The 12,296-nt window shown below is 34.8% G+C and overlaps 1 protein-coding gene and 1 long non-coding RNA gene across 3 annotated transcripts in view; one reads left to right on the top strand and one right to left on the bottom strand.

The window, feature by feature from the left end:
* myh9a (myosin, heavy chain 9a, non-muscle) overlaps positions 1-12,296 on the top strand; it is an 86,190-nt gene that overhangs the window by 25,693 nt on the left and 48,201 nt on the right. Inside the window, exons 4-9 of one of the 2 annotated variants that reach the window (XM_039766424.1) lie at positions 4,231-4,258; positions 4,557-4,650; positions 5,235-5,255; positions 7,388-7,480; positions 8,796-8,859; positions 9,434-9,532. In XM_039766424.1, coding sequence (XP_039622358.1) covers positions 4,231-4,258; positions 4,557-4,650; positions 5,235-5,255; positions 7,388-7,480; positions 8,796-8,859; positions 9,434-9,532 — 399 coding nt within the window. The remainder of the gene's footprint in view (positions 1-4,230; positions 4,259-4,556; positions 4,651-5,234; positions 5,256-7,387; positions 7,481-8,795; positions 8,860-9,433; positions 9,533-12,296) is intronic. The other variant, XM_039766425.1, reaches the window with a different exon arrangement.
* Positions 9,617-12,296, bottom strand: part of LOC120537470 — a 64,288-nt gene continuing 61,608 nt past the window's right edge. Inside the window, exons 2-3 of the long non-coding RNA XR_005635329.1 lie at positions 11,099-11,337; positions 9,617-10,965 (exon numbers count right to left, since the gene is read on the bottom strand). This is a non-coding gene — a long non-coding RNA (uncharacterized LOC120537470). The remainder of the gene's footprint in view (positions 10,966-11,098; positions 11,338-12,296) is intronic.

Here is a 12,296-nt window from a genome sequence, read left to right as displayed (position 1 = left end):
ATGAGGTGGGTTAACAGAATTTGAAATTTGGGGGTGTTTGTATTTTTTAATCACTTGAAAATATGATAACCTATAGGAGATGATTAAAACAAAATTAGTTTGTTGTGGGACAGGGTGTTGCCAAATTAGGTGCTTTTTTTCTGGCATCTTACATGATGTGAAGTTATAAGTTTAATATAGTAGTAGTTTGTGTCCTGAGACTTTCCATGGATCATATTGCAAGTATTGACTTTTTAGTGTAGTTTAGCTTTGGGTAATACTGTAAGGTGAAAATACAGTGTTTGTATATGGGCATTTTATTAAGTTTAGATTGGGGTTGTTTTAAGAAATTGGTTGGTTTATTGCCGTAAGTAATACAATCATTCATGATTAATACATATACAGAGTAAATTTTTAAAAATTAGCAGACTTTGTTTGTTTCTTGTCAGGCCAGGAGGAGGCATACAGGTTCTATTTGAGCAGTCTGGTGTTCTGGGTAGGGAAGCACAGAAGATTTTTTTGGCCTCTGCTTTCAGCTTTAAACCTCTTATTAATCCAACACATTGAAATGCATGTAAATTTGCAGCTAGCCACTGGGCTTAGCTATAAAATGTACTCAAAAATGACACAAGTAAAAGTCCAAGTCCTTTGTCAAATTCTTTTACTGAAGTTAAACACTTTTCACTTGAATAGATGCACAGTATAAAAAAAGGTGAAAATCAACACCAATTGAATATGAACCAAAATAAAGATGGGTTTTTAGAAGGGCAGTTATTACAGTGAATAGTAATACAGTTAAACAGTGCCAAAATTGTAACAGCAATTCCCAATGTTGTGGTTTCCTTTGTTCAATTTTAACTTTTAAATTACAAACTCGAGCACTCTTGTAAACTATAGAATTTAACAACAAACTCAAGACAAGTTAATTACAGCATAACTGGATGCATACCAGTTGGTTTTCTCAAATGTTTATAGGAGCAAATTAAAAACCAATTTCTTCCTCACACAGCATTAAACCAACTTACTTTTAATATTACACTGCAATAATTCTACTTGAAAATACAACATAATAAAATAGCAGTTTCACTTCAGTCTTGCTCTGGATATGGGTCAGTTCTGTTGAATTTTAATGCTTTCTCCTGAATCGCATAAAGGACTAATAACAGAAGATCTGAGAAAAATAAATAAGTCTTGTCCTTTGTAATTCATTCAAACACATGCTGAACAACATGTGCAGTAATCCAATAATTTGCCAAGACAAAATATTTCACTATTAAAAGCTGACCCTTTCACACACAACTAGAATGTTTTATTTAATAAGCCACCTAACTGTATATTTTCCTTAGTCACTTTGACTCTAATAGATTCTCTTCTACAGGGCAGTGTTCTGTTAGCTTTCCCTCCGCTCAAATTCCATGAGGTGGCAACAAAAATACTACTTGAAGGAAAACTGACAACCCTTTTAATTATCTCTTGCATAACAAGAGACAACAAGGCTACAAGATCTTGTTGAAATCCTGAGAATGTCTTTCCCCAATTAAATGGCAACTTTAATGGCTGGCCTCACTCTAGTATTTTCAGTAATTGATCTTGTAAGAATTTACCTAATCTTGTGTGTACATCCTACAAATTATTCATGGAATACAATATGCCCATAGAATCATGTTTGAACAAGATTAAAAAGGCATTGCTTTTTGGGACTTATGGGGCTCTATCCAAAATAGGTTGGGGTGGGAGTGAAGCCAGCTTCAGTGTTTGGTGGCGTGTTGGGTTTTTTTTTTCCCCCCTTCTCCTTCACCAAAGTGTCAGTATGAAAGGATTTCTTATTTATACAAGTACCATTTTTAATATAATGTGGATGTTGTTAAAAGCAAAACTACAGCTTTTTTTTATAGAACACCAAATAGTGCTGAAATTATGCAAAATACTGTTTGAAGACATTCCAATAGATTGAGCTCAAAACCAAAATCTATTTGCTTCATGAAGCAATCATTTTTTTTTTCTTCAAAAAGATAAACCTCCATTAAAAAAAGTTGCACAACTGCAAGCTTTGGGAGGATCCTGTATATTAAGGTTTTTGGGGACTCCTGAGATGCCTGCAGCTTCAAATACCAGTTTTGCTGCCCAGCAGTGGTTGTGTGTTTTTCTTCTCCCCATTTAGTAACCTTTTTAATTGCATTCATTTTCATAAAAGAAACTTTGCTTAATTCCTTATTTGACCAAATTAGTTTATGGTCTAAATCGCTCCTAAATCTTTTCGCAGTTAGATGACCCCTCTTCAGTTTTCATGAAATGTCTTACAAAGGCATGAAAGCAATTGACATTTCATGTTTATCTTCCGAAATATGTCTTCCTCCCCAAATTGCATGAGAGCTGTGACTTGCTTAGTGATTTTAAACATCCTTTTTAAATGGGTTTCCCTTTTTAATGAGGATCACCTAGCAAACTAAGTTAACAAGCCTTTGAGCTTGACACTAGTTTTTATTTTAAAATTGAGAGTGTGCAAAAACCTTGCTTGACAAACAAATTTTACTGGACTCCTGCTGACTTGTCACGTGCATAATAAAGAACAAATGCTTAGTGTGCCTAGGGTAAAGCATGTTCCAGGTTATTTTACACGTTTGCCAGTATAAATGCCTTTTTCTGTTAAATCCATAGAAAGTGTAAGCAAGCAGTGTTTTTTTGGAACGCTACTCTGATTGCTTTACACTACTTGCCTGTAACAACGAATGTTAATGGGGGTTTTTCTAGAACCATTGACGTGAAATTTAGAAAACAAAATGGGTAAAGAGCTTCTAAAAGCAATGAAAGCAGGCTGTATTTATGACCATTGTATAGCAACACCAATTCTGTTTTAAATTGGTTGGAAAACTAAATTTTTTGATTTTCCTTTATAGCTAGTTGCATTAGATGTTGCCACCTCTTTTTCAATTTGTCTGAAAATGCACCAACAGTTGTGCATTGTTGTCAAATAACATTGTTTCAGAAGGCATTTACTCACATTAGACCACCTACTGCGTGTTTTCCATTGCACCAAAAATTTAATTTTATAGCTACACATCACATTTTTGTCTCTTTGTACTTGCAGGTACTCCCTTCTCTGTTGCATTCTGATGCAACATAAATAGCCCCACAGACTGGTACACACCAGATGAATTAAAGATTAAGAATAGATGGAAATAGATCTTGTAGTGTTGTATGGTTTTGTTTTTTGTGTGTGTCTTAATAAACCAATTCACTGTATACAACCACTCTAGAGCTAACATTCAATGATTAGGCTTGTGATGTAGTACTGGACCAGTGCAGAATATCCTGCAGCTTTAATGGATAACCAAATCACCCAAAATTCATTTACTGATGATGCAGACAATCATTAATGAGAATATTCTGGGAAGATAGGAAGCAAATTTAAACAAGTAATGTTTAAAGCTTGGTGTTCTTGCTGGTATGACTTGCTTTGCATTGTTTTCCTTTTATGGTATTGATTGCTGACTTGTACATTACTCCCACCTGCCTGAGCATGCGATTTGAATTCTTTAGTTTCTTTAATTTTGATGTTGTATTTAAACAATGTATTTGAAAGCTTGCCCCTTCAGGGCATTATGGTGGTTGAATGGACAGACAAGGAATCTACTTGTCCGATAACTGCAGTTTTTTTTGGAATGTGTGGATATTTTGTGCTAGTGAGCTGTGTATCTATATTTAATAGCTAAGAGTCTCAGTATCTTGATTTTTGTGATTTAAATGTAACACTTTTGCCCTATAGTGTATTCTTTTTCCATCAGTGCATGCTGCATTTGAACAATAATACTTTATTTTTTAATTTTAAATCCTACATTTGGAACAGTTTCCTTTTTTTTCCTTTGCTCTTCTGTACAGTGTGAATGGATTGTTGGAGCGAGAGACTGTAAAATATACAGCCATCTGTAATTTACTGATTTGAACAGGGTGTATCTAAAACTATTCAATTTTAACATGTTAAATAGTTGCCCTCTTTTTGCAAAACCCCACTCTCGGTATACAATTTTATTTTTATTTTTTTTTCTCTTTGCTGGTTTGTAATCATTGGAGGGTGTGTGTGTGTTTAAATTTATTCTACTGCTGTCTTTTGGTCTATCTAAGCCATTAATCCAAGGTAAGACCTTGGGAGGCTGCTCCCCTTGCCCAGCCTAGCCCTTGGTGACAGCATATGACATCAGCTGAGGGCAGATGAGTTTGCGTCATTTAGAATGTAACTTTTTTGTTTTTCAGATCGCGAGGACCAGTCTATTCTTTGCACGTGAGTATCTTCAAAACCATTTTTTTTTTCTTTTTTTCTTTTGTTTGGGTGGATTAGATTAAGCTGTGAAACTTATGGAGCAGTTTACAATTTGACCTGGTCAGTGGAAATGCATTATTTTTGGAACATTATTAAAATTTTGTTTAAATTTTAAACATGTCTACTGTTTGTAGACTAATGAAGGTAAAAGGGCATTTTACTTTTGCGTGACTTGTTTATTTTGGTCAGGAAGGGTGGTGTGTGTGTGTGTTTTAATTGTAATATTTTGGTATGTTTTATCTTTGTTTCTCTGAATCAGAGGAGAATCTGGAGCTGGTAAAACAGAGAACACAAAAAAAGTGATTCAGTATCTTGCACATGTGGCTTCCTCCCATAAGAGCAAGAAAGATCAGGTAAGGTAGAAGTGCACATTATTTATAATTGAGTATGTTGTGGTAACTAGAAAATTCTTTCTTTTGTTCTGTAAATGGTCCATTCCACTTTCAAAGATGTGGAATTGCATGCAGGCAGAAATTGAACAAATTCTCAATGCTTTTTCTGTACATGTTTAACAGATAAGTGAATGTTAGATGTCTTATGACTGCTGTGCTGTTGACTAGTGTTATTCACCTGCATATGAAAAGGGAAGTTAGCTTTCATGTTGAAACATGGCATCTGATTGGTTAAATGCTGTTGATATTAAGATCTTCATAGTTTATCAAATTTAAATTTGGGTGCAATGTCATTGTTCAGTTTGAGTAAAAATGTTTATGGTGTTAATTTTGTTTTAATAACTTATTTCATTTTGTAAAGCACTTTGTGCTACTTTGTATGAAAATGGTCTATATAAATACATGTTGTTAATCTCAATGACTTTGTAACATTAAACTGACCAGTCCTCATGCAAGGGGTTCTCCAATGAAGTGTTACCTTTCAAATATCTGTTTTGATCCCAATACAATGTCTTATTTTGCTGATGTGTCTCTTTCCTCTACAGCAGTCATCAGTGCTGTCTTACGTGAGTGCGGACTGAATCCGATTTGTTTTTTTTTTTTTTTTTCTGTTTTTGCAGTTTTATAATTACTGTCATTAACGCACTTTTCCTGGTTTTGAGTGTACACGCAATGCAGATCTAAATCAAAGGGAAAAAATAGTGATCTACACCTAGTGTGAATGTGCTTTAGAGAAATTCTTAACTGGACTAAATATTCAAGGGTTGTGCTTTTAATTTAGTAAAGTATGAATTAGTACTGATCTAATTGCCAGTTTAAGAATATAAATAGAATGTATACTTAGTTAAGAGGCTTATTTGTGTAGTTTCTAGTTCTGAGCTAAAGTTTCTTGAACCTGGATTTTAACAAACATTCATTTTTATGCAAAAATAGTGCAGTATTTGTGTCAACAATCCAAAACTTACTTAACCTGTGCACTGCACAGTTGATTAAAGTGTGTTCTTCCTTGTGACACATATAGAATTAGCAGGATTTACCTAGTGCTGCCAGGGGTGGAGTTGCCAATTAAATGTCTGATTTTAAACTTCACCTGTTGTTCCCCTATACAAATGGGGAATCTCTAAAAAAAATTAGGTGAAGATGGGTGCAAAGGTAGGGATTTGTACACCAGATGGAGGCCCTACATCTCCTTTTCATATTTCTTGGTTGGGTCCCCTTTACAGACAAACGTCACTAAAATAGTTGAAATGGACAAGGGCTCCTTGTTTGTTTCCTTTTGAGCCTTAGTTCTGCATTGTGTGTTTCTTGTGTGCACTGTGTGTTTCACACTTATTGATATATTTTAATTTGAGCATCACCCCAAAAAAAATCCCAGACAACGCCAAAAATTACCTATGGGATGTTGGAGGGGTATGGGTATGTGTGGTGTGTGTGGGTTTTTTTTTGGTGGGGGTGGGGGGTGGAGGATGTTCATGTATTTTTTATTTTTATATTATATATATATATATATATAAATAAAAAAAAAAAAACCCTCACATGCTTAGGGGAAAGAGAGCTTTTAACATTTTTGGAAGATTACTTTTTACTGATATAATCTTTAGTTTTGTTCTTGGTAATAGTGTTTGCAAGGGTAAGTTCTCATGTTCTTTGCTGTCCTCTGTGCTATGAGTTGTAAATACTGTAGTCCTGGTAGGCTTTTGAATGACTCTGAGAAGCATCTCAGATTCTTATAAACCAGGATTTCTCAGTTTTTGTGGTGTACCTCTGTGGCTGTACATTTTTGTGCTAACATAATTTGTAATTGGATAGAGATTGCAAATTCCACATGGCCTGTTTGACTAATTTTGCTTTCAAAATCAGTCTACTTTTGGCATAGCTTAATTTTTTACTAGTTTGACACTTTACAGGCTAACAGTACTATATACAGTAAATCTTGCATCCTTGTTTTTAAAAGGTTGACATTTTACACATTTAAATAGAAAAATGCTCATATTTGGGCAGCTAATTAACATCCGTATCTAATTGTCTAAACGTGCATAATGTCCATGTATGTTAAAATAGAAACCTGAATAGACTGTTAAGCAAAATTTTAAATATCTAACAAAGCAAAATTTTATAATGTGCAACTAAGCAAGTTCAATTAAAGGCAGAAATTCACCAGCATATTACAAATATTGTTAACCCTAACTTGTAGCCACAAGGGTCATTTGGGACATTGTTTGATCCCACTATGTTGCCATTACCTAATATTGCTTTACGTCTTGCTTATCCTTTGCATTTGTTAATCTAACTTTTTTTTCAGTTCTGTCTAAATGTAATGCTGATGGGGCAATGTGCATTAAAAAGAGCACAGTTTGTGAAGGTTTTTCTCTTGAACTCTTTCCTTTTTTAAATAGGTCAAATGTTTTGAGTGGGTCATTGCACGTTTTAATTGTATCCTTTGCTTTCTCCCCTTAACTATCATTGTTCAATTTTTACAACTCGTTTTGAAGTTTACACTTCATGCTTCCTTTCAGGATTATGTACCATTTCTTTGAAAAGGTAGTTGTTTAATCTGTATTAGTGTTGGATCTTCTCTCCATTTAGCTCCAAAAATGTCAGCCTTGCATGGTGCCTGGACACTTCTAACCTTATGGTGGAGGAATATTATTACATTTTTTTTTTTTTTTGCTTTTTCAAAGTTATCTTGTTCTTACAGGGAGAGCTTGAAAGACAACTTCTACAGGCTAACCCAATTCTTGAAGCTTTTGGAAATGCCAAGACTGTGAAAAATGATAATTCCTCAAGATTTGTAAGTGTATCGCTTTTTCTCAAGGTTATTTTGAAGATACAATTACTTAAGCATTATGTTTTGGTTGGCATTTATAGGTCTATTTGTTATAATTCAAGATAAAATATTTTGAGGTTTGCCTTTCTAAGCAGTAATAAGGTAAAAGTGCACTACTGTACTGCAATTGTCAAAATAAATTAGTCATTTATGTTGTCTACTAAATTACCAAGATGAGGTTTAAATCCTAAACCTTTTTTTGTCGGGTGAGGCAGAAATTTGGACCTTGCACAGATCCATGTGCTTTAGTAGATCCATGTGCAAGCTGTGATCACGACACAGATTTAGGGGTTTCATTGACGTTGGGGCTGAATTGTGAATACCTCTTTTTCACCCTACCATTGTAAATAGCTCCCCATTTGTTGCACATTTTCATTGTTTTCCTTTAAGCAGTTAAGTTTTTTTTTTTTTTTTTTGGTTGTTGCAGTTATCCCTTAAAGTATGATGCAAGTCAGTGATGTGGCTTAGTAAGAAAATGAAGGTGTTAAACTTGCTTTCAGAATATGTGCATCCACTGTCTGCTGTGCCTTTTTTGGTGTCAATAAATCAACCAGGTGGCTGAAGACCCAAGGCTGCTTATCCCGGCCTTAAACTGCACAGCCTCAAAGTTAAACATCCACTTTCCTCTGCTGTGCACCTATGTGCAGAGACCCATAAGGATCTCCAGTGGCACTCCAAGCAGACCTTGCTGGCCATTTTTCAAAACGGTCCACCAGTCATGAAGGACTTGGTGTCACAGGTCATATCGAGACCTTATCTGTTGTGTCTTCAAACAGCTGCTACTAAAAGTGGTTGGATTTTGAGTTGTTCCATGTTTGCTGTATTGTGAAATGTGCATACCATCAAAAATAGTATGTTAAAGAATTCCATGAAGCAAAGTGTATTTTGAGCAATTTCTAGCAAGATTAGTTTGTGTTTTTTTTTTTTTTGTTTTTTTTTGGGGTTCTTGGTGGAGCCTGACCACCTGTTTCCCATGATTCAACATATTAACATTTGTGTCCTCAACTTTCACATCGTTTCCTAGGAATGTAAACCCTGCAAAAGCCAAGGATTGACTGTACTTAAACATCTGTGTGAAAATTTGGTTTAACTTGTTACCCAACCATGTTTTGAACCCTTTCACCTTCCCAGTTACTGGTTTTAAGCTTCTTGATTAGTTTTGAAAATATAGGAACATTTGTACTTAGTTGAAGGATTTGGGTGTTTTCATTTGTATTTTAATTTGTCTACTTTTACTTAAAACAGTTGTTTTTAATATCTCTCTATTATTGCCTTGTAGGGTAAATTCATCCGAATCAATTTTGATGTCACAGGCTACATTGTAGGAGCCAATATTGAGACCTGTATCCTTTTTGCCTTTACTAAACTCATGATTTCAGTGAATAGTGCTTCATTGTAGAAAATTGATGTGAACAAATATAGTGGTATGGTTTATCTGTTATATTTTTAATAGGATATTATACTATTTTGTTGCTACTTGTCATTTACCAGTGTAAAGAATTATTCTTTGCTCCTTTTGGAGAGCAAAATAGTATGGATGATCTTTACATGTGCCTAGCCGAGTGTGTCATACTGTGTGACTGTGTATACACTTTTTATTTAAAATCGTTTTGTTGATTCTGTATATTAACAGTGTGTACAGAACACTTTTTAACAGAGTAAATGTGCAGCTACTGAACTTTTTTATATGACCCTTAGAGTAGGATTGTTAATCACTTAAAATCAGATTATTTTCGAATAAACCGCTTGTAGAGTTTTCACTTAATGAGTATGTAAATTTGGACCAAGTCACCTACCATCACAGAACCTCTGAAGCATGTTGAGAAATTAACTGTTTAAGGCCTGCATGCTGTTTCTGAAGTGGGCTGAATTAAAGTATGATCAGATTGTTTGGTGTTCTCTTTAACTATAGCGCAGATCTCCTGGAGAAGTCCCGTGCAATCCGCCAGGCTAAGGACGAAAGGACTTTTCATATTTTCTACTATATGCTTTCAGGTGCAGGAGAACACCTTAAGTGTAAGTTAGGTGTTTTTTTTTTTTTTTTTTTTTTTGCAGAGAAAAAACTGCTTGCTACATTTTAGTCAATACTAAATGTTTTCCATATTTCTGTATGACAATTTTTTGGGTTTTTTTAAAAAAAAAAAATTTGTAGTGGTTGTGCAAGACATCCTTTCACACATTCTAGGGCAAACTGGTAACTTCCTAGGTTGATATCATTCACATGTGAAATTAACACACTCAAGGAAACCAAGTTTCCAAAAATGGTGTGACATGTCTGATAACTGGTTCTGACATTGGAGAAGGTATGTGGTTGAATAATGCATTAGTTTTATATATTTAATGTTTAAAAAAAAATATAGTATGTCCTGACAAAATCCAGTGCAAAGTAAGGAAATAACCGTCGATGAAATGCCTTTTCTTTAACCAGAGTATTTCCCTTCTGCGTATTCTAAAGTTTCTCTACTTTTTCGTCTGTCTACACCTAGAAGAAACACAAGTTCTTCACTGTATCTACTAGTAGACAGTTAACAGCTCAAAGCAAGTGGAGAATGGTTTGTTAATTGGAACTATTGTGTCCCAGAAATTCTGACCACACCCCAGAATGGTAAGGTGTAACCAGAGGTGTGTAATATTGGCAAAACAATATCTATTTTCTGGGACTTTAACAATAACTAGATATTTTGCATCCTTTAAAAATGTTCATAAGTCTTACTGAACTTGGTCTTAATAGGACATTAATTTTAGCTTACTAATGAGGTTAATGGAAACAGTTATATAAAGTCAGTCTTAACTTAAAACTGAAGTAAAATAATACAAAACATTTAAAATCACCAGTCAAAAGTATTGAGATGAAACAGTGCACGTATGAGTAAACCATTTCAAAGTGCCCTACAGGAGATGCACAAAGAATTACACTAAGATCAATAAAACTTGAGGGCATTTTAAACGGACACTTTAATGTAAACAAAATATGAGTTCAAAGGGGATCAACTACTAATCATAATTGAAATATGGGGCATGAACATTACATTGTGGATAAACATAAACTGATCTGATAGAAGGTGAATTGTGCAGCCTACAAGCAAGGAAAAAATCTGACAATGTATCAGTGTAAAAATCCAAAGTTCTGTCAAATATTGCAAAATACTAAAGCATTTGTAAACTTTCTCGTATATTGCACAAAGATACAAAAAAAAAAAACCTATAAGCTTTTAAAATAAATTTCTCACTTCACGTTCTGTCCAATATTGCACGGAGATATCAGAGGAAAAAAATGGTCAAATTCAACTGAAGAAACTTGAAGTTGTGTGACAATCACCAGTCTGTCCACAGCATCTGGCTTCAGAACCGCACAGTTGCATCTAGCAAGATTTCTTCAGGTGCTGAAAGCCATCTCAAAAGGGCTGCTTGAGGCAGGGATGCACAGTACTTTTTTGTTCAACTTTCTCCTATTTGGGAAAATGTACAGGGTTTCTTTAGTTTCAAGATTTTATTAAATTAATGGAGAAATGTGGAAATTATTACAAAATGAGAAGTAGATATTGAAGGTGTTTTTTTTTTTTGTTGCCTCATTTAATATACCTGTATATGGGCATCATTAGTTGCACGAAGCACATCAAGACGGTGCTCGATTTCTTGCCATGTTCTCTGTAGCATAGCGTCCTCAATGGTGACAATGGCATCAGTGATCTTTTTCCTCGGGTCATTAATGTCTCATATCTTTGTTCGATGCACGTTATCTTTAACATAAACCCACAGAAAGAAGTCTAGGGGAGTGCTATCCGGTGAACGAGGTGGCCAGGGAATTGTGAACTGGGTACCTGAAATACACAAATGCAATGTGATTACAAACTTTTATAATGCCTGAGTACCGTACATAGGACAAATTTAATTGACATATCTCATCAATTGCCTTTTTAGTAATTTTTTGAAATTCTAAAGAGATTTTGTGGACACCCTGTACTACTTGTGTTTGGCACCACTACAGTGGATTTACATCACTGTCTACCTATGGTATCGTCAAGTAGCTCTTGATCTCTTTTCAGTGGGAGTATGTAGATGCAGATTGCTGTTTTTTTTAACATAAGTCTTCAAAACCAAACCACCTTTTATGCGAGTGAGGATAATCCACGTCTAGTAATTAAATTTTAACAATATAGATTGCAAGGCGGTTTGTCCCCCTGACATTGTTTGCTCATTCAGTTTTAGATAGCTGTGCTAGCTTCATTTGTGCTGCGCTGACGATGCAGTCATCTGTCCTGTTAGCTTATATTAGACAGTGAATGCATGGCCTCTCAAGGAATGTTTCTTTTGATTTTTGCAAACTGAGTGACATGCTTGATTTCAGCTTGCACATGGTTAAAGCGACAATTAAAGTATTGTAGACAATACAGATCACATGCTCTTAGTTGTAACCAACTTCAACAATTTTGCTGTTCCGTCGGATTGTGACATTTCATGCTTTTTTGCTCACCTGATCAGGTTCTTCATTTCCTCCAGTCATTGTTTGCTGCCTCTTTGTTTGTATAATTGTGTGTGGTGTGTGTTGTTTTTTTTTTTTTTTTTTTGCTGATAGTAGCTTTCCTGGTTTATGAAACATTGGAAGGAATATTGCAAGGAGCGAAGAGGTTAGGAAAAAGCAATCTTGTGATTTTTATATTGGTTTTGCCAATGAAGGAAGAGTGCATTTATTCAATCTTCTCTCTTGTCCTATGTGTTATAACCAGGTGTATTAGAGTTGAAACAGCAGTATGCTTAATGAACAAGTTTTTTTTGTTTC

The sequence above is a fragment of the Polypterus senegalus genome, chromosome 10 (genome assembly GCF_016835505.1).
Source record: "Polypterus senegalus isolate Bchr_013 chromosome 10, ASM1683550v1, whole genome shotgun sequence".
Classification (NCBI taxonomy): domain Eukaryota; kingdom Metazoa; phylum Chordata; class Cladistia; order Polypteriformes; family Polypteridae; genus Polypterus; species Polypterus senegalus.
Note: the sequence above shows the minus strand (reverse complement) of the source record. Positions and strands in the feature narration are given on the sequence as shown.